The following is a 26,230-nucleotide window of genomic DNA, read 5'->3' on the forward strand; positions in this document are numbered from 1 at the left end:
GGGTCAGTCAGGAAAGGCAGTCCAGAACCAAAGTTGGTGACAACCGCCACTTCCGTGGGGGCATTAGCCAGCTTTGGCCACCTGCTCCTCTTCCTCTTTTGACCCCTTACTCAGCAAGACCTTGCAGGGGTACGGCCCCCTGGCCAGGCCATCAGAAGGCATTTCTGCCTGTCAGGAAACAGCTGTGGTTGGCACAGGATTCGGCCTCACCCCAGCCAAGGCCATTGCTAGGCAGTGGAGCTGCCAACTCGCTGTACTGTCCCTGGTTCCTAAGCCAGCAGTTTCTCACTGGAACTCAGAAGGATCAAGAAGTCTAGACGAGGGGCAAACCTCTGGAGTCCAAGTGGGGTATGCCTGCTGGTCCCCACTCTGAATGGAAACAGAGGCCTGAAATTGAGGTAAGCCTGGGGTTGAAGTTTCTAAATCAGGGCTACTCACCTGCCTTGCTCTGGCACCTAGCCTTGTGGTGACCAAGAGGACTCTTGTGGGTGGATAGGGTGAGCAATGAGGGCCTAACTGTGAGAACGTGGTGCTGGGGCTCCGCCAGTATTCTCCTGCTCATTGTGGCCTTTGGGTAACTCACCATCTCGATCCTGGGAGTGAGGTGAATAGTCAGGTCTCCTAGGCATAGCTGGTCAGGCTGGCTAAGTCTGAGTCCTGGGGGGAATGGGGTGGTAAGGAGGGGAAGCTGTTCCTCTAGACCTGATCCACTGAGGCTGCTTCCTGGACTGGGCATAAACGGAGACAGGAAGGTACAAAGGCAGACATTCAGGGGAGTCACGTGCAGGAGGGTAGTGACAGGGTAAGGACCCATGTCTATAGCAAGGGTGACAACGGCCCTGGACAATCTCATTCCCTAGTATTCAGACCCTTCCTTGTACCAAGCATGAGCCAGGACACCCCCGGCATCCCATAGCCCACGTGGATGGCTGTGATGGAGGCTCAGGGCTTATCCACTACAGTCCTGTGAGGCATTTGGTTCTAATTACTCCAGCTTCCTCTTGGCACCTTAGGCCTCAGGTGGGGGTGCGTAGGCCGCCCAGATGGCCATCCCTACCACTCCCAGTCACCCTGCAGCCTGCAGTGACCCTTCTGCCACCCCTACCAAAGCAGCTCTTCCCTCAGCCGCAGGCATCTGATCTGGTTGGGGCTGGCTCTGCTCCCACAGACCTAGCAGGCCAAGGAGGTACAGGCCAGATTGCGAATGGCTGGGAGCCCAGTGCTTGTGCCCTTGACTGGCTTTTGTGATGCTAAGGACTAAGCCCAAGACCTGATACATACTAGTGAACTATAGGCTCAGACTTTTTTGAGGAAAGGGCTCAAAGAGCTTGCTGTGAACTTGAAGGGTAACTGAGGATGACATTAGACTTTTTCCTTTTAGAACTATTTATTATGATTATATATGAATACATTTAGCTGTCTTCAGTGAGCCACCAATGCGGTTGCTGGGATTCGAACTCAGGACCTCTGGAAGAGCAGCCAGTGCTCTTAACCACTGAGCCATCTCTCCAGCTCATACAATGCTGCAGATCAAACTAAGGGTCTTGTACAGGCTACGCACACAACCACTCTGCCAAGGGAACTGTATATCTAACCTCCTTTTTGCATTTATTATTTTGAAACTGGGCCTCGCTACTATGTTGCCCAGGTCGGCATGTGCTTGGGGTCCTTCTCCTCAGTCTCCCCAGATAGCTGGGGTTCCAGGCCTAGGCCTCCAGGCTTGCCTTGAGGCCACCTTGCTGCCCTGTCCCCTAAACTCCAGTTGGCTTTCAAGCTGGACAATCCTGGTGCTCAAATCTACTTCTTTAATTTTTACAGCTAAGATTCTCTTTTGTGACCTGGGGACAGGACCCTGTGTCTGGGGAGAGCCACTGCTGGGTTGCCTCGAGCTCTTGGTTGGATTTTTGTCTTGCTTGTTTGCTTTATCTTGTCGGTAGCATATTTTAAAAATTTCATGCATATGGGTGTCTTGCCTGTAGGTATTGTCTTTCCAACCTTTTAATTTGTATATACCAAGGGCAACATGCTTCCTTCTTCTGGGCAGGTGATCCAGAGTGAGCTATTCAAGAATGGTGCCTCTACTGGGCTATAGAGATGACTCAGCAGGTAAGAGCACTGGCTGCTCTTCTAGAGGACCCGGGTTTGATTCCCAGCAACCACATGACAGCTCACAACCATCTGTAACTCCAGTTCCAGGACTTCAGCGCCCTCTTCTGGCCTCTGTGGGCACCAGGCATACATGCAGGCTAAAACCACCCATACCCATGAGAGGTGTCCTAGCACAACGTAATGAAGCCTGTGTCCCTTGAGGACAGGTGGAGAAACACTGATGGCATTGGGATAAAACCTTGGTGGTTTGAGGAAGCCATGCTGAGAGAGACAGACAGACAGACAGACAGACAGACAGACAGACAGACACAGACACAGACATAGAGAGATATATATCCCAGGTCTAATTTGGGGGAGTGACCCAGAGGACCTGCTGGTAATCCATCTTGCTCTCAGACCTGTAGTGAGGGAAAGCACTGGTTTGGCTTGTGCTGTTGTTTTAAAATTTATTTTTATTAAGTGTGTCTGCATGCCGATATCTATAGAGGGGTGCAGGTTCATGTAGAAGGCTGGAGGCATGGGGTCCCGTTGTGAACAGCCTGGCATGGTGGCTGGAATCAAACTCGGGTCCTCTTAACTGCTGAGCCATCACTCCAGCCCCTGATTTTTTTTTTTTCTTTAAAGCCAGGGTCTTACCATATATCTGTCCCAGTTGGCCAGGAGCTCTCCTGCCTCAGCCTCCACACTTCTGGGTCCCAGGTTCCAGTCGCCTTTGCCCTGCTTTGTTGTTGCTGAGACAAAGTCTGGCCTGGGACTTTCTATTTTCCAACCAATTTTTCTGTTTTCCAAAAACCTATGCTGTTGGTCCTCCATGGTTTTCGTCACCCCCCCACCCCAGCTCTTAAGATGGAAACCAGGGCATATACTTGCTGGCCAGGCTCCTGCCCTCTTGTGGCTCTCTTCCTGGGCTGCTCTGTATCCAGAACCCTCTCTCACATTCCCTCAGCCTTTCTCCTTAGGCCTTTCCCTGGAGCCTGTACTGCAGGGGGCGCTGTGGCTTCCTGATTGAACGTCCTTGGCCCAGGCTCATCCGCCCAGAAGATGGTCATTGGGCAGCTTGGTGAAGGGTGGAGAGAAACTCAGAAAGAGCCCAGTCAGCAGAGCTGGCCCTATACGTAGGTGAGGGCTTGTACCCTCTGACTGCCTGGAAGGCCTGATCCCAAAAGACGTGGAAGATACACCTGAGCTTCCGGAATATGCTCTCAGGGTACCCCTGGCATTCCCACAGGTGTCTTCATCCCTCACTGAGAACCTGTGAGGTAGCTGGGGCTGTTCCGGGTCAGAGGACATCTTGGGGACCGGGAATTGCTCCTGGGCAGCACATTTTTCTCCTCTGAAAACGTATCTTAGCAAAGAGACCAGGAAACAATTGCACTTTTTTTTTTTTTTTTTTTTTTTTTTTTTTTTTTTTGCATCTCCAGACGGACAGCCCATCTCCTCGGCGGGGGCTCTGAGGGGGCTGGGAAGGCAAAATGTGTAAAATGTCCGTAGGAGGGGAAGAAAGGCGCTTTGTGTGGGGCAGGGGCCCTGGTCATTGGTCAGATGTAAGTCCCCTGGCTGCTCCCAGAATGCTCCTCTCCCTTCCTGAGGAGAGCCATGACTGCCAGCCTGAAGCCTGCCCCAGTGATCTCTGCTGCTCAATTGCACCCGGGCACTGCTGTGTCCCGGCCTCTGGGACTGAGGTTCCTGGAGCCACCCAGCTTCTAACGGTGCAGGCCGAGCAGGGGACCCCCCAGGTCTCAGCATGTTTCTCTACTGGAGGAAGCGGGGCACCTATGAGCTGGAGACCCTGCCTGGTGACCTGGGCCAGCTGGAGCTGGGGGCTGTGGAGCGCTTCTCCTGGAGCTCTGCTCTGGACATCATCGAGGACTTGGGGGGTAGGTGCAGCCATTTTCCAGAGGACTTTCATAAGGCATGGGCACCTGGTCTGCCTGGCCACTCCTGCTGGCCAAAGCCTGCAGCCTGCTTGCTGTGTCTGTGATGCTAAGGTGGTGGTGTGGGGTCCCTAGCCCCGCTCGAGAGCCTCTGCAGGAGGGACAGGAATGCACGTGATGGTCAGAGGGTAACGTGCACCTTCAGGTGGTCTGTCCCTCCCCATGGCCAGTGGGTATGCCGGCCCCTCACTAGTTTTGGAACTGAAGGCCAGGGGCAGCCGTGACCCACCTCTCCTATTCCAGCCATGGCCTGTGTCTGCCCTATCACTTCCTCCAAGATGAGGCACAGGGCTGAACCTTTCTAGAGTGTTTCTGGTCTAAGTTAGGGATGTGGATCATTTCATGTTGCCCTCCAAACAGAACCATGACAAGGTCGCAGCCCTCAAAGGGTAAACTATTGGGATGTTCGGCTCTGAGGCCTGTGGCATAATAGTTGAGGACAATCGGATCTCTGGTGTTCTCATGAAAAGCTGGAGGCACTCCCTGGGTGACCCAGTAAGACACCTCCTACCATGCAGGCCGCTAGGACCCAGTTTGGGGAGGCTGTGATTGTTCTTGTTGCCGGCCATGGTTCAGCCGAGTCGGTCTGCTCTGGACTGGTGCTGTGGGCCTGCTGGAAAACAACCCTGGTCGGCAGAAGCCAAGCCAAGTGGCCCGATCGCAGAATAGCTGGGCACCAAGCCTTCATTCGCTCATTTCCAGCCTCATACTCTGGTCTCTCCAGACCCCAAGCACAGAGAGTGGGAGGCTCACCGAGGACAGACATTCCCCAGCTTGGCTTCAGTCTTTTCACGAGCCTGTCCTGTGGCCAGAAGGGCTGCAGAGGGCTGGTTAGGCCTAGGGTCTGCCATAAGAAGTTGGGGAGCCCTTGGACCACATTGGGGGATAAGAAGGAAGAACAGAGCCTTTGGAGGCTTGAAGTATTGGACAACCCCCCAACTGTGGTTCTCCTGAGACCCAGGTGGCTGCTAAGAGAAGGTGGCCTCGTGGCCCACTGTGGCCTCAGAACTCTGGATCCTGTTAGAAGTGTGTATGCATGTCTTGAGGAGGATCAGCCCTGTTGCCTTGAGCCTAGATCTGTGATGGAAAGGGTTGAGGAGAAAGGAAGCTGGTACAGAGAGGAAAGAAATACGGGGCTTGAATTTGGCCAAGGGTAAAATGGCCCATTTCCTCCAGAGAGCATCTGCTGTCAGAGGGTGGATGGAGCCGGCTGCAGGAGGCCTGTCTGCTTCACGGCTCCACGTGTGATATTCCTGTCAGCCGAGGACGTTACCCATGTCCCATGCTGTCCAGTCACAAGCCAGGGGGACTCAGCAGGAGTGGCCTGAACTCTATGGCACAAAGGTGACCATTTCCATGTGCAGAACCTTCCTCTCTCCAGGTTCTCCTTCCTCTTTACCTGGGATGTTCTCCTGCCTCTGGGACTTCATAATGACCAGCGGCCTGCAGCTTGGGGTGCCTTGGTCGCATGCATGGGTTTTAAGTCTTGGGCCTGAGTCTTCATGACAACTCTCCAAGGCAGGACAGGGCAGGGCTGTTTTTTTTTTGTTTCTGTTTTTTGTCTTGTTTCTTGCTTTTATTCTGGTGCGGCTCTGAGGTCATAAGTAGCAGCCCCTGGACACCCACTTGCACCCAGGCCCCCCACTCTCCTCTGGGTGGCTGGGTAACGGCACGTGAGCCGATCCCTGAAGGAGCTGAGGCGGCTGGGTGGGAGAGCCAGGGCACACAGCTGCCTGAGTAGGCTCAGTCCTTTGCTGCCAGCCAGCCAGACCCTGGCGTGGACCCATGTGAGTGGGTGTTGGGCCCCAGAACCAGCCCAGCCTGGTGGGGGGTGGGGCCCCTGTATGGAACATGACCGTCCAGAGTCGGAATCTCACACCCCCTCTGCAGTCCCTACTTCTGTTCTTTTCTCGGCTCCTCCACGGAGCCTCAGGAGGAAGGCTGAAGGCAGCAGATGGACAGAGACCCAGGGGAGCCTCAGGCAGAGGAAGTGGCCAACCGGCCACAAGCTTATGTGTTGGAACGGTGTGGGCAGTTTCTCTGGCCCCAGGATGGACTTCTAGACGTGTCTTCCCAGCTCTGTGACTGAGCCTGAGGGGTGTGGAGGGAGGCAGGGTGTCTGCAGCACCAGAGATGATGCCGCCTATAAATCTGGGTTGTAAGCAGGAGTTGCATAGGGGCCATGGCTTATGCATATTCCTCCATGGGGTCTCCACTTAGCCAACCCACTCCCCAGATTCCTATAGCACTTTGGGAAGGGGGGGTTGTTCAAGCCTTTTCTTGCTGTCTTCTGACATGGTTTCATGTAGTGGCCATTGGTCTCTGTGTTTTGCTATTTTTATTGCTATGACGAAACACCATGGTCAAAAGCAAGTTGGAGTGGAAAGGGTTTATTTGACATATGGATAGAAGCCTATCATCTGGGGGAAGCCAAGCTGGAGCCTAGAGGCAGGACCTGAAGCAGAGGCCATGGAGGGTGCTTGTTCAATTAACTTTCTTATACCCTAGGACCAACTACCCACACACTGGTTTTGTTTTGTTTTTTAAGATCTACAGATCTAATGTACGTGAGTGCTCTATCTGCTGTACACCTGCAGGCCAGAAGAGGGCATCTGATCCCATTTACAGATGGTTGTGAGCCACCATGTGGTTGCTGGGAATTGAACTCAGGACCTCTGGAAGAACAGACAGTGCTCTAACCACTGAACCATCTCTCCAGCCCCTGCCCCCCCCCCCACCAATTGTTAATGAATAAAATGCCTCACAGACTTGTCTACAGATCAGTCCGATGGAGGCAGTTCCTCAGCGAGATTCCCTCTACCCAGGTACATCTAAGTTTGTGTCATCAACAAAACAACCAGTAGAGCCCCAAACACCAAACACCGTAAGTAGTTTCGGATGCCTTTGTCTTCCTCCACCTTAGAGTTCTGGGACAGGCCCACACTGCCACACCCCTTGTGCACTGCTGAGGCTCAAACCCAGGAGTTGGAGCATGCCCCATCCCCAGCCCTACGTCATTTCTTCCTTAGGCTTCCTGGAACGCTGTGACCGGGGTCTATTGTCGGGAGAGGCAGGTATCTCAGGACCAACAGTCACTTGCCCTGGGCATAGTCCTCTGGCTTCAGGCCCGTTTTGAGCCAAATTTTGCCTTCTCCAGCCATGTCAGTGTGTGGGGAGGGGAGAGCTGCCTCCTAACAAGGACTGGCATAGTTGCTTAGGCATGGACAGGCTCCAGGAGGGCAGGGCTAGTGTGGGAGGGGGCATTCAAGGCCACAGCTGTTTCCGGGGAGTGACAGGCTCTTGGTCTTGGTGGCCTGGCCTGGTGCCGAGAGGTAGTGGGCAGAAGGCTCATCTGTGAACCCAAGATGGAGGCTCTGCTGGAGAATCTGAGAACAGGTGTGGCTGTGTTAGCCTGCCGCCCACAGGGAAAGAAGGAAGTGCTCCGTAATGCCGGGAGGATCATTTATTTTTGCTTAACACCTGACTGTGCCAGGCCCTATGGTGGTCCTGTAGACTGAGGGTTAGGGACACAGGCTTGGAGTCCTACAGACATGGACTCGGGGCCCAATCTCATTACTGTCTGCCTTTGTCACCTCAGGGAAGTTTGTTTGGAGTGACAGTTTCCTCATTTAAGAACAGAGGCAACGGTCATATTGGATAAAATTCTTGTAGACCAGCTGGCTTCAAAATGGCCACCACTGCCTGGCTTCCTTTCTTTTTTTTTTCTTTCTTTTTTTTTTTTGATGTAAGTACACTGTCATTGTCTTCAGACACACCAGAAGAGAGCGTCGAATTCCATTACAGATGGTTGGTTGTGAGTCACCATGTGGTTGCTGGGATTTGAACTCAGAACCTCTGGAAGAGCAGTCGGTGCTCTTAACCACTGAGCCTTCTCTCCAGCCCTCGGCTTAATTTCTTACGCTATTTTTTCACTTCATGTATCCGAGTATTTTGCCTCCATGTATGTCTGTGTGCTACCTGTGAGCTCGGTGCTTGCAGAAGTCAGAAGAGGGTGGCAGATTCCCTAGAATTGGATTATAAAGATTGTTTTGAGCCATTTGGTGCTTGGAATGAATGAACCCAGGAACCCAGGTCCCCTGGAATAGCAGTCTGTTACTGTAAATCTTAATATTGCAATGGCTTACCTCTTTATCGCCTCAGCGGAAGCCACTTCAGTGTGGAGCCGAACACAGGGACTCCATCACTCCGTCATTCGGTCCAAGCCACCCTCTCCGCACGATTCCCTTCCCAGGTGGTTCACTCCACCTGCCCTGCCACCTCCGTCCTCCACCGCCCGTTACAAACATCACTCCAAAGCCCAACTGCTTTTCATGCAGGTTTATATATTACATTCTCAATCCATAAACCCCCATATCATAAGATCACATCAAATGGACAGAAAGATACAAACTGCCCTTCTATATGAGATACAATGACCTACAGAATCCCTTAAAATATTCCTAACTACCTAATGCCAATTACGGCCACCATGATCCAAATCTGCTTTCTCCGGCTCCATTTTGATTTCTTCTCCCTCAATCTCAGCTCCTCTTCCGTTTTCCTAGCTTTTCCCCGCCTACCTCTCCACTGTCCAATCATGTATCGCCTAAACATAAATCTACAGCAGTCAGTGCACTTAACCACTGAGCCCTCTCTTTCTCCCCCTGTCCCCCTCTCTCCCCATCTCCTTCCTTAACTTCTTTTGTGTGCATATGTACATGACTATGCATGTAAATGCATGTACTCGTTAGAAGTTGATGTATGGTGTCTTTATCATTATCATTAATTATATTGAGACCGGATCTCTCTATTACGTAGCCCTGACTTTCCCTTTCCTGGAACTTGCTATGTAGACCAGGCTGGCCTTGAACCTCCAGAGTCTTCAAGTCTGTCTTCTCAGTGCTGGCATTAAAGATCTGAGCCACCATCCCTGGTCCATATTACTTTTGTGAGACAGGGTCTCTCATTGAACTTGGAACTCGCTGGTTATGCTAGACAGTCTAGCCAGCAAGCTGCAGGGAAGGGTCCAGTGGCCTCCACCTCCCCAGTATAGGAGTTACAGATATGAGCTGGATTTTAACATAGGTGCTGGGGATCCAAACTCAGAACCATCTTCCCAGCTCCTAACATTGTTTTTATTTTAAATTTTTTAGTTTTTTGGAAAGACACTGTTAGCCAGGCATAGTGGAATTCCAGGACAGCTGGAACTAGGTAATTGTCTCCTTTCTTTCTTTCTTTCTTTCTTTTAAGATTTATTTAGGGCTGGAGAGATGGCTCAGTGGTTAAGAGCACTGACTGCTCTTCCAGAGGTTCTGAGTTCAAATCCCAACACCCACATGGTGGCTCACAACCACCTGTAATAAGATCAGATGCCCTCTTCTGGTGTGTCTGAAGACAGTTACAGTGTACTTACATATAGTAAATAAATAAGTCTTTTTTAAAGTTTTATTTATTTTATGCACGTGAGTACGATGTCAGTCTCTTCAGACACACCAGAAGAGGGCATCAGATCCCATTATAGATGGTTGTGAGCCACCACGTGGTTGCTGGGAATTGTGCTAGGGTGTGTCCAGGGTGGTACGGCCTTAGCCCGTAATTGTCTTTCAAAACAAAACATAACAAACAAATCCAAGGCCGGAGGCAAAGCCAAACCAACCAAAGAAAACATCACTGAGACATCTTACCTTTCTCCCCACACTAGGTCTTCAAGATGGGGGTTGAGGGACTGGAGAGTCAGGGGTAAGAGTGCTCACTGCTCTTCAGAGCTTTTGAGTTCAGTTCCCTGCACCCAAACCTGGAGGGTCACACCCTCTTCTGGCCTTCATAGGTATCTACATATATGTGTATAAACATACACAAACATTTACATACCTACCTACATACATACAAAATAAATAAACTATTTCCTAAGAGGTCTGGTTTAGGTTTCATATATACAGCACACCTGAATGTTGACCTGCCTCCCCTTGAGGGTTCCATCTCTAAAGAGGCTGGGTGGCTTCCCATCTGGGACCAGCAGATGCCACATAGGTTTTGACCGGTGAAACGAAACCTTCACTGGAGCTAACAGAATCCCCTACAGGTGCTCAGCCTGTGAGGCTCTTCTGGAAGCCATCTGGAGAGGATGCAGAGAGAATAATAGGTTACTTCAAAGGCACAGCCCAGGACAGGGAGAGCCAAGCAGGAAGATCTACCTGGAATTTAGATGTGTTGTAACAGGGCAGAGAGCAGTATCCCTGAGGCAAGCAGAGGGGGAAGACATTGGTGGCCAGGGCTAGAGCAGGCTCGAAGGAACAGAACCCTGGAAAGGGCCTGATTAGCCCAGGGAGGAGCTGGTATGAGCCATAAGGTGTAGCACCAGTTTGAGCGGGTCTAAGACAGACACAACTTGAGAACTGGAACATTCTGGAATATGGGCCTAGAGCTTCCAGGCTCCTCTGGTTTGTCAAGAGGAGCCAACAATCTGGATTTTTATGTAAAATCTACTGACTTTACAAAGTTGGCAACCAACTGAGATTCTTTTGAAACACCGTGCTCAGCCAAACAAAACATGTCTGCCGCCTGGCTTCTGCCTAATTCTGGTAGAGACCATGCTGAGTGAGAAGCCAAAGCTGGGTGTCCTGTGACTAACGAGGGCGGTGAGGTGCTGACCAGCAAGTGGGCTTGTTTTTCAGGTGAGGGACCTGCTTAGCAGGAGGCTGGCTAGCAGAAGCCAGAGGAGCAAGAGACCAGCTGGGCCATATCAGACCCAGGGAGACAATTATGGCCCTCAACCAAACCTACTCTTTCTGTCTGGGTTGCAAGGACAATGCATTGCCTAGGAAGGAGGCTCATGCTCACCCTGGGGGCAGGGTTGAGGAGATTGTATGTCCCTTTGCTTGTTCCCTCGGTCCAGGGGCTGACTGCTCTGGGCTCTGAGACAATGAGAGATTCTGCTCCCATGGGACTTCACGCTTTGAACATGAGCCCAGGGGTCAAAGGCCAGAAGCCAGATCACTGCACTCAGAAGCACTGGAGGAAACACTCCAGAGATGACACATCTAGATGTATAGCCTCAGGCTGAAGCCACCACAGGCCACCCGGGCCCACGGTGGCTGTGGCCTGGAGCAGGTGTCCAGAACCTGAAGGTCTCCAGAGGTAAGTGGTCTCTGGCCACAGCAAAGGAATAACCTGGAGTCTACCGAGTAAGGAGCCAGATGAGCGGGATGCGCAGGTGCACAGCCCTGATCCCAGCACTTAGGATGTGGAGGCAGGACTATCAGAAAGTCAAGGTGGCCTTCAGCCATTTCCTGAGTTGAAGACAAGATGGGGCTACATGAAGCGCTAGAGAGAGAGAGGGAGAGTGTGAGGGAAAAGTAAGTACTCAGGCTGGGTAGATGGCTCAGTGGTTAAAAGCACTGGCTGCTCTCCCAGAGGTTCATGAGTTCAATTCCTAGCAACCACACGGTGGCTCACAACCATCTGTAATGGGATCTGATGCCCTTTTCTGGTGTGTCTGAAGACAGCGACAGTGTGAAGTACTCAGGTCTGGGGACCAAAGGGTGCTAGCACCTGACTTATGGTATCTTGAGAACTGAGAGGCCTGGAATCTTCTGGGAGCAAGAGCAAACTCCTTGGGATGGATGGAAAATTCCCCTGGGCTGCTTAGTTATGAATTAGAGTCCTGATACCCATGCACTTTCTTGAGTCAGCTACCTCCTGGAAGGCAAGGCTGCTGGGACCAGTAGGACTGGTGACAGACCCAGGTAGCTTGGTCAGGGACTTCTAAGGGTCAACTCCCACCTGTGTACCAGGACAGGCAGCCGGCCCATTGGGCAGGCAAAGAGGCAGAGATTCTGAAAAGGTCACTGTGGTGAGTGTGGCCGGACCTCAGAATGTGTCCAACAGGAAGCCCCAAGTGCAGGAATGGTTTCAGTGTCTCCCTAGAGAACAGCTGCCCAACAGAGTAGACTGGGGGGGGGGGGGGAAGCTGCAACCATTTTCCTCTCCGGGAAGCCTCAGGAGAAGTCTGTACTCCTAGTTCAGATACACTGCACCACGTCCCCTTTTCCTGGAACCCTCACCTTACCACACTGAAGTTTTGTTGCTCCCCAAAAGTCCCCCCTGCCAGACCTACTGTGAGCTCCCCAAGGCTTATCAGGCTCATCTCTAGGGATCTCACAGGGCTTGATTCATATTTGCTGAATGGTCCCAGCACAAAACTCAAGACCCTTCTACTAATTTACAAAGACTGGGGTCTCATAGACAGGGCCCATGTCAAGCACCTTACTTGAGATGAGAGGCCTCCAGAGGAGGGGTTGGGGAACCTGCTCTCTGGTTTTGAAGGATTTGAAGGATTCTTCCCTGACTAAGCTCATTCTTCTACACCTAGGTCTTGGTATCCTAGGGCCAGCAGGCAGCAGGGGACAAACAGGGTCTAGAGGCTGACTCAGGAGCACTGAGCGCCTGGGTGGAGTCTGGCTCACCTCGATGAGTTTTGTTTGCTTTCTTTCAATTTCTGTTTTCTGTGTGTTTGCCTGGATATCTGTATACCTCACGTACCTCACGTATGGCTGGTGCCCTAAGAGACCACCCCATGCCCTGGAACTGGAGTTATAGATGTAGGTGCTAGACCAAGAACAGCCAGTGTTCTTCACCAATGAACCATCTCCCCAGTCCCAAATATTAATTTGTGTGTGTGTGTGTGTGTGTGTAGCAAGTGCACGAAGATATGTCAATACCTTGGGTTTGGGTTCAGAATGTGCGACTTAGGCAGCAAAAGCCTTTATTCTTATCTTAGCCTTCTTTGTGTACCTCTCAAAAGAGGTCGAAACTGCTGTCCATGTGGAGGTTTGGGGACGCATGCCTTTAAATCGCAGCACTCCCAAGGTGGAGGCAGGTGGATCAAGGTTAGTCAGGGCCACACAGTGAGACCTTGATTCAAAACAACAAAAACAAATCAGCAAAGATTTAAAAAAGGTGTTCCCCTGGGGCAGGAGAGATGGTTTAGTGGCTAAGTACAGCAGGCTGTTCTTCCTAAGAAACCTGGGTTGGATTCCCAGCAACCACATGGCAGCTTGCAACTGTAACTCCAGTTTCAGGGGATCTGACACCCTCACACACAGGATACAAGCCGACAGAACACTAATATACTTTTTTAAAAGAAGAAAAAAAAGCTGTCTCTTTATTGATAATCCCATTCCCATTAGGGGAAATGCCTCAAAGCATTTTAGCCAGGACAGTGGTGCTGCAGAGGAAACCCAGTAGAGCCTCCCGGGCTTGGGGGATTCTCTGGGTGCTGGGCTGGTAATTTTGCAAAAAGTTAAGTTTGGTGCATGTGCAGAGCTGGGAACACTAAAACCACAGCAGCAGCCGTTCAATGAGGCCACCCGCCCCTGGTCCGCCCACCTCCGCCGCGTCCTCAACTCTGGATCCGCGGGTGGCAGCCATTCCGAACGAGTGGGGGCACGGAGCGGAGGGGTGCGTGTGCGGCCGACCCGCGTGTCTGGGTGCGGGAGGCGCCTGCTCCTTGGAGGCACTTCCGGCCGGGCGGCAGCCGTGGCGGCGTGGCCACGGTGCAGGAGACCCTCCTGGAACCGGGACGCAGCCTGCGCGCGTGGTCGATCCCGGAGGGGCCTGAGGGGCGGGGAGCGGGTCTGGGTGGAACCCACCTGGGACACGCCCCGTCTCCCCGGGAGGCGCCGTCGGGGGCCGCCGGTTCCCCGCCCCCCGCGGCCGCCCCGCGCTCCGCCCCCCGCCCACCTGCCCCGCCCCGCCTCGCGCGCCTGGTGGCGGCGGCGCTCGGTTCCCCTGCTCCCGCGTTCGGTCTTCGGCTCCCGCGCACGGTTCCCCCGCGGCTCGGCGCCATGGGTGAGTGCGAGCCCGCGGACGGTCTGCTCCCCCTACCCCCCGCAGGCCGACTGGCTGCCCCGGTGTCTCGGAGGGCGTCGCGCGCGGTGGGGGCCGGGCCTGCCCCGGGGAGGGCCTTACTGGAGCCGGGTGGACGCCGGCCTCTGCGCCCCGGACTAGCTGCAGCTGCCGGGTCTTCTCCCTTGCCCCCTCGCCGCGGCGCTCAAGCCTCCGGGAAGAAAGGGCATCAGCTTGGAGAGGGCCAAACTCACGGTCAGAGATAGACAGAAGGGAACAGAGGTCGCCCCAGGCTCCGGGAAGGGAATGTCTGGCATCAGAGGGTCTGAGTTGGAGAGAGAACAGGGTTAGGAAGGGCATCTTGGACTCTTGGAGCCCCCTCCCCTTGGCCCGGATTGCTTAGAAAGTCTAGGGCCCTGGATGGTTACTGAGACCCCCCCCCCCTCCGCTAGTGGGACTAAGGGAGGGAGTAGCCAATTTCCAAAGACTCCCCCCTGGAATCTGGACAATTCCCCTGGGGAACTGCACAGAAAAGGGCTCTGCAAACAGATCCCCCTGCAGATAAGTTGGCGTTTAAAAGAGAAAAGGACACTGACTTCCTTTGAAGGCAGGATTGAGGAGTCCGTCCCACCAGTCCCCTGGCCTGGAGGCCACAAGGGCCCAGGGGAGTGTGGGTGCTCTCCCTACCCTCGAACTGATGCATGCCCTCTGCTTCTTCACAGAAGACCAGAGCCCTGCAGAGGAGAAGGGACTTCGCTGCCAGAACCCAGCCTGCATGGACAAGGGCCGGGCTGCCAAGGTAGGGGACTGACTAGCTTGAGGTATGGGGGCCACAGGGGATACGGTCTCATTACCCAGAATGTCACGGAGACCTTACCTGGACACAGTAATGTCCTCTGGATTCAGGGTGGCTGGTTTAGGAGGTGGAGAGAGTGTTCATGGTTCAGAAATAATGGAGTGGGGAGACATCAAAACAAGGAACAGCCCATGGGGTCCTTGCCACTGACTGAGGACTCTGTGTCACAGATGAGGAAACAGGATTAGGGAGGGAAGTGGTTCCATGGTTTGGTTTGGTACCTGGCCACTCCATCTTGAGCATAGTTCTGGGATACTGTGGGGCTTGAGCCACGGCTGTGGAGACAAGGAAGGGAAGGAGAAAGTGGCAGCTACCCTTAGAGTCTGAGGAATCGGTATTCCGAAGAGAATGGGGCCAGGAAAATCTGTACCAGCAAAAATATCACTTGGGCCCTTCTGCCTATGACGCACTGGGCTCTGTGCCACACGCTTTCTGTGCCTTACCCACGGCTGTGGCAGTTCAGCAGGGAAGGTATTGTCACCCTGCTTTCCAGATGGAGATACCAAAGTTCAGTGAGGTCCTGTGACTTGGACAAGGCCCCACAGTTCAAAAGAGGCAGCTCCCTCCCAGGACACATTTGTGTGACAATGGCCATCAGATGCTGTATCTGCTGGCTCCTCCCTCCTGGGATATGGCCCAGGCCGTTGCCTCTTACAGGTGAGGCTCAGAGAGATGAAGTGGCTGGCAAGTGGTGGACTGGGAATCGAACCTAGGATTCAGATCTGTAAAGCCAGCTCCCCATGTTCCTAACTTCCATGTAGCTTGGCCCTGTCAGCTGCCGGAGATTTAAAGTGCTGCCTCCTCACCATCCATCCGGCACAGGAGGCCCGTGGTCCTGTGCCCATGGTCGGAAGGAACATGAGGACTGTTCTGGAGGTTGGGAGAGGAGGGGGCGGCCTCCAGTTGCCGTGGTCACCAGGCAAGGGGGCGGCTGTGATGTCAGATACAATCTGCTGGCTCTGGTGGTGCCTGGCATTGGGCTTTGGTGTTGGCTGGCTGCCTCTCCCCCAGATTGGCAAGCAGGCTGGCCCCAGCTCCCTCAGCACATCTGCTGGGAAACTGGAGCATCCGTGTGACCTAAAGGGGTGACAAAGGAATTGTCCCATCCCTCCCAGGGCCCCAAGGTCTTGTGGCAAGAAAAGAGGGCTGGTCTCTGAGTAGACTGCAGACCTGCCCAGGTCTGCATGGGAGTGTGGAGGCAGAGAGAGGGACAGTGAAGGCTTGGTAAGAAACCCAAATGCAAATGCATCACAGAGCCTCTGAGAGGAAGGCATGTTCTTTTAAGATTTATTTATTTTATATATATATAGGTATCCTGTTGATGTCTTCAGACACACCAGAAGAAGGCATCAGATCTCATCAGAGATGGCTGTGAGCCACCATGTGGGTGCTGGAATTTGAACTCAGGAACTCTGGAAGAGCAGTCAGTGCTCTTAACCACTGGGCCATCTCTCCAGCCTGGAAGGCATGTTCTTAATCCAGAGCTGTTAGCAGGAAAGGCCATCTACACAAAGGGCTGCGCCTGATTCTGTGGGGGCTCCCTCAGGGGCTAGGACTTGTGAAATCTGTCTCGCCCCATGTTCTGTCTCTGGACTTCATGAGCGTCGGGGTTGCCAGGGTGGACTCTGAAGGAGGCAGCTATGGTCCTGGGGATAGGCAGGAGATGTGGAGCTGGAGAGCAGAGTGAGTGGGGGAGGGGTGCGGGCAGGGAGATGGGAGGAGTCAGACATCTTTGAACTGGAAGGTTGAACTTCATCAGGATCACTCCACTACATGCTGTCAGAACCGGAAACCGTGGAGACCCCTTAAGAGAAGCCGTGGGTGGAGATGCATAACTGGTACTGTTCTAGGGGCCATACCGGCTTCTTTGTATGGCCCCGAGGTTTTAAAGAAGCCCTCTGTGTAGAATGCTTAGCCCTGTCCCCCGTGTAACCGTGTCCAGAAACACTAGCTGTGACCATGGGATTCGTTTGTAGAGTGTGTGAATGATCAAGCTTTGGATGGACTGACTGTGTGGCTCCCTGAGAGTGAGACTTCACAGGACTCCATACCAGACTCTGCCCAACAAATGCAATGGTTATAGCTCACTAGGAGGGAGGGGAGGAGAGGGTCAGGGGTGTGCTCAGCCCTCCTATGAAATAGCCATTGGGCAGTGGCTGACTACAGCTCTTTGCTGGGCCTCCTTGTGTCAAGCATTCTGGTCAAAGTCTGCTCAGTACCTTGGGTCATGAGGGGACATAGTAGGGCTGATCCTGGACCACAGGCTTCCATACTGAAGGATTTGGAAGTCCTGAAACCAAGGAACCAATCCTAGCAGTTTGCTGAGAATACTGTGCAGGCCCACTGTGCGTCTGGTGCCGGCAGCCAAGCCTAGTTGGTAGAGCCAGCTCTGTCCCAGTGGAATGACTGACACACTGAGCAGATGTCATACCAAGGTGGGACTTCCTGTTCTCAGCACCCCCTGTCCCCCTCCTAAGCAGCCCCCAGGAAGAAAGGGAGAAGACGCTTTCTGTGTGGCCCTCAAGGGCCTGGGTAGGGAAGCACCTTTTGATTCACACAGAGAAGCTTTCAGACATGAGTCCCTCATCCTTGGGCATGTTCAAGTAGAGGATCTCCAGGAGTGATTGGGTGGGTGGAGACTAGATGTGGTAATCCCAGAGTTCTCCCAGCGTTGTGGGGGAAGTAGACATTGTGTCAGGATGAAGGCAAGTGGACTTGGGGACCTACACCCTCTGTTGTCCCTGAGCCCAGGGACAGGGCTGGCCTACTTCTGGGGTGATGCTTTGGGAATTAGAGGCAGGAAGCCAGAGAACCCTTGGGAATGGCCAGGTTTGGGGGTCTTTGGAGGTGACTGGTCTCATTAGAGGCTGGTCAGCTATAAACAGATGGGGCCCTGCCTACTGCTGAAGAAGTGAGGGACCAGAGGGTCAGTAAGTGTGGATCACTGTGCTAAATAATTTGGGGGAACAATTGAAAACTTGGGGTACCTACAACCAAGACCAGAGTCAGTGCTGGGAGTTGGACACCCAGCTTTACCCTTCTGGGGTAAGGGAAGAAGGGTGGGATTGTTTGACCTGCTGTGGCCCCGGCCCCCACCCCACTTCAAGTCCTAAGTGCTGTTCTGGACTATGGGGAGAGGAGAATGACAAACTACCAAAAGTGGCAGGTGTAGTAATACATGCCTGTAATTACAGTCCTCAAGAGGCTGAGGCAGGAGGATTATTGTATGTTTGAGGCTGCTCTAAGATGGATGCATAGCAAGACTTTTTATATAAAAAGGAAGAAGAGGTAGGAAGAAAGGGCAGTTGGAGAGATGGCTCAGGGGTTTACAATGTTGGCTGCTCTTGCACAGGACGGGAGCTCAATTTCAGCACATAACATGGTGCCTTGAATCCACCTGTAACGGGCTGGAGAGATGGCTCAGTGGTTAAGAGCACTGACTGTTCTTTCAGAGGTCCTGAGTTCAAATCCCAGCAACGTGGCTTACAACCATCTGTAATGGGATCTGATTCTCTTTTCTGGTGTGTCTGAAGAAAGCTACAGTGTACTCACATAAAATAAACAACTCTTTAAAAACAAACAAGCAAGACCACTTGTAACTCCAGTTCCAGGCATCTAACACCCCATCTGACCTCCAGCACCAGGTATACACTTGGTGCATATATATGTATGTAAGTATACATATATATATACGTACTGCTAAAATATTCATACACATAAAAAAAAAAGGAAGGGAGAAAAAAAAGGAAGAAAAAGAAAAGACCAGGCTTGGGGGCACACATGCTTTTAATCCTAGCATTCAGGATACAAGGGAGAACTCTTGAGTTCAAAGCCACCCTAGTCTACATAGAAAGTTTCAAGCCAGCCAGGGTCAAGTCATGAAACCCCCCTTTAAAAAGCGGGAAGGTGGCTGGATAGACACCTCGGTGGTTAAGAGCACTGGCTGCTCTTCTAGAGGTTCCCAGCGCCTGCATGGGAGCTCACAGCTGTCTGTGACTCCGGTTCTACGGGAGCTGACACCCTCTTCTGACCTCTGTGGGCACTGAGCACACCTGTGGTGCACATGCATGCACACAGGTAAAATACTCATGGACTCCAAATAAAAATAAATACATCTTTATTTTTCGAAGAGACCCAGAGAAAGGCAGGCGGTTTCAGAAGAGCTGTCTATCAGCCTGGTTTAGGGCTCAGGCTGCAGGCATCCTCTGCCTTGTTCCCTGGCTGGTCCTCCAGCCAGGACTGTTTCCTGTCACCTCCTCTCCCTCGGATCTGTCCTCTAGCCCAGGTGAATGACCAGTGACATTGACCATGCTGTAGTAATCGAATGCACTTCATATACAGTGAAGCCTCCTGTTCACTCCCTAAAGCTAAGATCCTAGCTCACCGGTACCCCAAAGCCACCGCCTGGTCTTCTGCCACTGTCTGGCTCAAGGGCAGGACTTTCCCTGTGACCCATTATCATCCTGTTTTAGCCCAATGGGTGGTGGCACCTGAGACAGTGCCTGTATCTGCTGTTGCCCCTTGCTCTGTGCATCTCTGGGGTTGGATGTGTGTAGCTTGGTCTGGGCCTGTAAGAGACACATGTCCCTAGGTGAGGCTCACTAGACTGAGGAATGCCTGGGGCGGGGCTCCCTGAGTTAAATATCAGAATTCTAAGTTAAGGAGTCTCACAATGAGGCCTACAGTTTTTTCCTGAGGGTCCTGATGATATTCCCTCTATTTATTTAATGATGGCACGTGTTTAAACACTACTCTGTGGCCATGAGGAGTCTGTGGTTGTGTGGGGGCCGTTGACTAGTGAGGGTGGAGGCTCAGGGGAGGATCTTGCAGGGACCTAGGCCTTTGGGGTACTTGGGAGGATGCTGTTCCAACCCCGCCATATCTGGGAATCCCTAAAAGGTCCCTGGGGGCCAGCAGAGGGCATACGAAGCTATGCTTCAAGCTGCCTGGGAAAAAGGGCCCCATGAGAGGCCCTGGCCAGTCTTGGTGGGAAACGGGGATGGAGGACGAAGGGTTCCTAGGCCGTACAAATGTCTTAGTGACCTTCCTTGGGTGACCTTCCTTAGTGACCTTGATCCTGGGTATTTACCATTTCTGGGCCCACATCAAGGCTCATTACCCACTAGGATGCAGAAGCTGTTCTCATACGGCACTTTCTAGGAGTGCCTTGTGCTTCTTTCTCACCGGTGAGGTGAGGAGATCACCGCCATTGGGGAAGAGCAGAGGGAGGTGGGGCACAGAAGCTTCTCAGCTTCCTCCCCCTGAGCCTTCTGAATGCCACAGGGAAGCAGGCACCCAGAGAGTTTCAGGAGCTACCCTCAGGGGGCAGGATTCACAGACTACTGCCCCTTCTTCCTTTTTAGCTCTGTATCCCAGCGGGGACCCTTAAGAGGAAGGAGCCTGTAGACAAGCTTCTGGTTCTGTGCCATCTGTCCTAGGTCAGGTCTGGAGACCCACAGGAAAATGGGGTGAGGCCCAGACCAAGGGAAAGGAGGAGGGAGGCTCATGAGCCGCCTGCAGCTTTGAGAGCCGCCTGGCAGAGCCACCCCACCCTGGCTAGCCTGCCCACGCATGCAGGCTCCACCCTTGGATATCTGAGGTGGCTGGCAGAGCCATGAGCCATCTCTCAGGGGAGCCCAGCCCTGCTAGAGAAGCCTAGGGCAAGTGTGTCTTTCAGACAAGAAGCCCCAGATGCTATCTCAGGACTGGTCATCGGCTGTGGGCCGGTCACTGAGCTGGCTCTGGCTCTTGCCCCAGATTTGTAGCTCCTACTGGACCCAGAATTACTCTCCAGGTTTGCCCTGTGCGGACCATGGGTATCCCCAGAATCCTATAACTTTCTGGAGTTGAGAAAAAAGTCTTGGGTTGGGGGGAAGAGTCTAACTGGGGCGGGGGCTTGGGAGGGGCTCAACTGAGGGGTGCCTTGGGACTCCATTATTCATTAACTTCAGCATCTAGTTTCTGGGTATCAGTTTCCACAAGGCAGTCCTGACTCACTCTGGAGCTAGGCTAGACTAGAGAGGGGCCCCCTCCCCAGCAGTGAGAGGCTAGGACCTCAGGTCTGCTCAGCTCCTTGCCGGCCTGTTAGGTGGGAGGCATTTCCCCTCTGTGGGAGGGGCCAGGGCACTTTTCCTCTCCCCCATTCTGTCACTTCCTTTACTCTACATTCTGGGGGGCTGCAGGGCCTTGGTCCCCTAAGCAGCAGCCTCCACCCCCACTAAAACACTTCTCACTACCAGAGCCCAATCTCTCAGAAGTCCTTCCTGGTGCCTGTGAACTTTGCTTGCTGGGACTCAGTTACCCCATACTGGTAGGATTTTCTCCAAGCTGCCTTTGAACTCTGCCCTCTCCTCCTCAAAGTGTTCCTCAAGACCCTGTTGTCTACCACTTAGCCTGTGCCAGTTTCCCAGCCCTATACTGTGCCAGAGAGAAAGATGGGCAGAGGCTCCTGTCACAGATGTGCATTCGGCCACTGTGGACTGACGACCTTGGGGCTACCCGCAGCCTCAAGGCTTAACTTCTCCCTGTTAAGGTGGGGGGGCAATCATCGTCTCCTCTTCTGCCTCTCTGAGGAGAGTGGAGTTGGAAGTTGGGGAGACTCGGGAAAGCAGTAGTTACAGAGGCAGAGGACCATCTGAATGAACACTCACCTGTCTGGTCACACCCAGGTTCCAGGAAGAGGGGAAGGCTGTGTTGGCGCTTGGAGGCAGGGGAGATTCCCTCCTGAAGAACTCCCACCGCCGAAGCGCCTTCCCTTCCCTTCATTTGTTCCTCTGATGCTCCTGCGTGTGGGCCAGGACCCTCCTGAAGGCTGAGGACACAGAGTGAGCCAGACACTAAGGGCACTGGCCTCTGGCTGAGAGGAGTGATGGTGATTAGAAAGCCTAGAAGGAATTAATTCAACACTAGGGACTCAAGAGGGAGGCTGAGGGGTTATTGTGAGAGCTCTTTGGGGAGGTAGGTTTGGGGCCCAGTGCCAACCATTTGAAAGTTGAGCACATACAGTTCTGGATACAGCATGGGGGGTGAGGGGTCTGAGCATGGGGAGCCATAGGGACATCAGCCAGAAGGCCACATGAGACCAGCCAGGACATGAAGACAGAACAAGGCTATGGTGGATTTTTTTAAAAAATAAGAAATTTTAGTTTTCAGGGGAGTTACTTGTATTGTCAACGGTGAGTGACCTAGCCTCCGGGTGAGGGCATCAGATCCCATTACAGATGGTTGTGAGCCACCATGTGGTTGCCGGGAATTGAACTCAGGACCTTTGGAAGAGCAGCCAGTGCACTTAACTGTGGAGCCATCTCCCCAGCCCAGAGGGTAGCTCTTGAAGTCTAAGCTTAATTACTGAAAGCCCTCTGAGAAGTCCCTGCTTCCTGTTGTATGGGGGGTAGGTGTGCCGCTGATGGCTTATGCCCCTTACATGGTCCTGAGGAATGTCCACGGAGGTCATTCCACAACCTGAGTCAGAAGGCGGTGTTGAGGCATGCTCACTCCTGTAATCCCAGCACCTAGGAGGCTGAGGTAGAACTGCCTAAAATTCAAGGCCAGCCTTGGCTATCTCCAAAAACAAAACGAGGCTTGGCTCTAGCTCCACTGGAAGAGGGTTTGCCTCAAGCTCAGGTCCAAGAAGCATGCAAAGCAGCTTCAGGTTACTAGGGTTCTCTAGAGTAGTGCAGTTTCCAGAGTGAATCTCTCTGTGTGTGTATGTGTAAATATATACACTTACATACATATAAGAGATTTATTGGAATGGCTTTACAGACTGCCGAACAGAAAGTCTAAGAATGGAGAAGTTGCTCACTACATAAGGCTGGATGACTCAGCTGGTCTTCAGTAGACGCAAGAATCCCAGAGAAATGGGTTTCCATGCCAGTGAAGGAGTAGATGTGCTAGAAAGGCCAGGGCAAGCAGGTAGAGCTCAAAAGCTTCCTCCTTCCTGCCTTTAGATAGGCTTCAGCAGAGGGTGTGGCTCAGGTGAAAGGTGTGTCTTTCCCCCTTAAGATGCGAATTAAAGACCAGTGTCTCCCCACCTCAAGGTCTGGATCAAAGATGTGTGTCTCCCCACCTCAAAGGTCCAGACTAGAGGTGGATTCACCCACTTCAAATCAAGCAGAAAAATCTCTCCCAGGTGTGCCCTCCATTTCTCGATTATAGCTCGCTCCACATGTAGTCAAGTTGACAGCCCAGAATAGCCATCCCCGTGGTAATCACAGCTTAGTGGAGATGCAGGCAGATCAGCGGTTTTGGGTCATGTCACAAACCAGTCTGGCTTTAACCAATATGACTGTATGCTTCTTTGTACGTCTGTATTAACTGTAGGAGATGGAAGGGGATAAGGTGGCTCTCCCCTTTGATAACCTCACTGGAGACAGCCCCACCCAATCCCGACAGGGTGGCTCTTCGGGTAGTGCTGAGCGCCCTCTGGTGGCCAGGACCCAGCCTAGTGGTGATACCAGTTACCTGCAAAGGCCTGCCTGACTTAGGGATTTTACTGGCCCAATTCCCAGGGGACAGCCAGGTCCTTTACCTTTTCCTACTAACCCTCTCCCCACGTTTCGATTCTCTCCCAAGTCGGGTGTTCCATTCAAGTCCCTACCTCAGCCACTAGAGCAGATCCCAAGACTCTTACGTGGGGTATGGGGAGGCGGGGTGTTTGCAGGGCTTTGCTTGGGGCCCACGTGAGCTTCAACAACAGGATGCTTGAGACCTGCAAAGAGAATTTTCCTCTGGTGTGTGGCAGGCAGCGTCCTAGAATCCCAAGGAAGTTAACCCTTAAACCAGCTGCGCCCCTCCTGTGTGGCGTCTGGGACCCCTAGTATGGAGAAGCACGGGGTTAAGGCTCCAAAGCTGGGCTTCCAGTCTGTATTCTGGCTTGAGTAGCCCAGGCTGGGAGTGGCTGGGGTTCCGAGGGGTGTCACTATCCCAGTCCCCTCCTCCCCCTCAGGCGCAACTGCACAATGGCAGGAAGCGGGGCTCTGAGCTTTGTCCCTAGCGCAGTGCAGACGGCAGACCTTCGCTTCCTCTGGCCACCATGGGGACAGGACCGGGCGTCTCCGGGCGCCGAGCGGCAGCCAGGCCCAACTCGGAGCTACCCTCTCCAGATTCCCAGTCCCTCTGGGTCGGGGGTCATACTCGAAACAGCGAGAGCCAGGTAGGGGGACATGGGTGCTCCAAAGCCTAGTGGGTGGTGTGCATAACTTAACTTGATCCTCTCTGACCCTCACCCCAGGGGCCCAGAGTGGCTAAGCCTCTGTCTAGACTGCAGCATACAGCCCAGGGTGGGAATGAAACTTGAGGGGGGTCTTCACCTTGGGGCTAAGAAGCTGGGCAGCAGAGACGCCCCTCAACTTCTGAGCCTTTTGTCCATTGACTCCGGACACACCTGTGGGGCCCAAGCCACCCCTCCCCCTTTCCTTCCTCTGTCCTACACCCTCAGCTACTCAGCCTCTGCTTCTCCTGCCTTTTCTCTCAGCTCCGTGTGAAGGAAGAGCCTGTCTTCCAGGGCTCCATTCCGTTCCGTGGAACGGAGGGAGGTGGCTGTGTCCATGTGTTGTCCCTCTCTGTATTTGTGAGGAACTTCCCCTTGGACCTGTTGGGCTTCTCCCACAATAGTGTACCACTACCTACAGAGGTAGATTTGGTGGACAGTATGGGAAGGGTTCACTAGTCTAAGAAAAGAGGCCCAGGGGAACCTAGCTATGTGGGTGAGCCTGCTTTAGTGCTGAGAAGACCCTGATACTTGGGCAATGGGGATGTAAGTCAGAGGAAGACATCCAAGAGGGCTGTCCCCTGCCCAACCTCAACCTCAATTCAGCTTGCAGATCTCCTCCCTGGGAATTCCAGAAAGTCATCCTTACATCATATAGGAGCTCTGGTTCAGTTGCTGTGTATATCAGGCTGACCTTGAACTCACAGTTCTCCCTGCCTCTGCCTCTGGAGTGCTAGGATTAAAGGCCCTCGCTTGAGGTGCTGTCTTTATGTTGACTTAATTACAAGGAAAATTGTGGCCCTTAATTAGGATCCTTCTCAGGGACAGTCAATTTAGCTCTTTAGCTTGGTGTCTACTCTGTCATACTGAGACCAGAACCTTGGCTTGGCTGGAATGTAGCCACACCTGGCATTGACGGCCTGAAGCCATTTTAGTCAGCAGGGGGCTGAGAGAGCCCTGGCCTGGCTGGTGGACTAGGGAGTTTGTGGAAAAGGCAGCTGAAGGGCAGCAGGTGCCTCCCCAGATCATTGTCGGAAGGAGACACTCAGAGCTGGGGGCTCCTCCAGAATCAGCAAAGGCAGGGCATTCTCTACAGGCTCTGGGATTCATGGTAGGTACGTGTTTTCCTGCCTTTATCTGTAGTAGATTAAAACAGGAACTGGAAATATTTCCAAGTCTTGGCCACCCGCTGTCAGGAATCTGAGTCTTAAAGTCCTCTGCAGGCCCTCTTGGGACCCAGTTCCTGTCATCTCCTCTCCCTCCCACTCCTCACCCTGGGGACATGTGGGCCACCTGCTGGTAGTATGTCCAGATCCTTTTCTGTCCAAAGGTCCCAAAACGGCAAGTGTCAAACTAAGATTGGTTTCTTCCTGCAACCCACCCTCCCCCAAGGCTGACCGGGGTCTGCATTCCCCCATGCACCTCTCCCTTGTCTGATACCTGGTAGAGGTGTGTACGTGAGTGGGTGGGGTCTAGCATCAGGTTACACAAGCTTCAGGCCCTTTCTCAGTTTACTTTTCTGAGCTTCACACCCCTCTAATGGAGAACCAGGATGAAGGGAGGTGACACAGAGGTGACCTCAGTGTAGCCCCTGGCAGAGGAGGAGAACCACTCAGTGCAGCTCTGGCTTTCTGCTGCCTCTTCCTCCCTGCCCGCCCCCTTCTCAGTCACCCTCTGCTGTCTAAACCTTCTTCCTCTGTTCTGCTCTCTCAGCCACTCTCCTTTGTCTCTCCACTTGCATCTTTAATAAATTACGCAAATATCGAGCTGGCAATGTGGCTGGGTGGGTAAGGGCGCTGGCCACAAAAACTGACAGCCTGAAGATAGGGCTTTGAACGAAGTAGATTAAAATGTGACTCCTTGGGCTGGAGAGATGGCTCAGCGGTTAAGAGCACTGACTGTTCTTCCAGAGGTCCTGAGTTCAGTTCCTGCATGGTGGCTCACAACCTTCTGTGATGGGATCCAATGTCTTCTTCTGGTGTCTGAAGACAGTGACAGTGTATTCACATACATTAGATCTTTAAAAGGAAAGATGAGTGCATGGAATATTCAGCAGAGAGAGGGAGATTGAAAGGCTGGAGACAGGTTCAGAGGAGAGACTTGGAGGAAAGACCTGCAGGGGTGTTAGTGTTGCAGGCCGCGTCCTGCAGGGGTGCAGCCTCCATTTTTGCAGTGAAGTAGAGTTACAGGCTTCCCCCGACTGCTCACAGCCGGCTGAGCACAGGAGACCAGTTAGCAGGCTACCGATGTCGCCTGTCCAAGAAACCATCAGGA

At 53.0% G+C, this 26,230-nt stretch overlaps 1 protein-coding gene across 3 annotated transcripts in view; it reads left to right on the forward strand.

The window, feature by feature from the left end:
* Positions 1-277: 277 nt before the first annotated feature.
* The window catches only part of PLEKHG5 (pleckstrin homology and RhoGEF domain containing G5), a 38,561-nt gene continuing 12,608 nt past the window's right edge, over positions 278-26,230 (forward strand). Inside the window, exons 1-2 of one of the 3 annotated variants that reach the window (XM_080921364.1) lie at positions 278-398; positions 14,612-14,688. In XM_080921364.1, the coding sequence (XP_080777490.1) occupies positions 14,665-14,688 (24 nt within the window). In that variant the 5' untranslated portion in view covers positions 278-398; positions 14,612-14,664. Of the gene's footprint in view, positions 399-13,801; positions 13,893-14,611; positions 14,689-23,773; positions 23,900-26,230 lie in introns of those variants that run through there. The other 2 variants (XM_080921363.1, XM_080921362.1) reach the window with 2 other exon arrangements.

Source organism: Micromys minutus (genome assembly GCF_963924665.1).
Source record: "Micromys minutus genome assembly, chromosome: 9".
Classification (NCBI taxonomy): domain Eukaryota; kingdom Metazoa; phylum Chordata; class Mammalia; order Rodentia; family Muridae; genus Micromys; species Micromys minutus.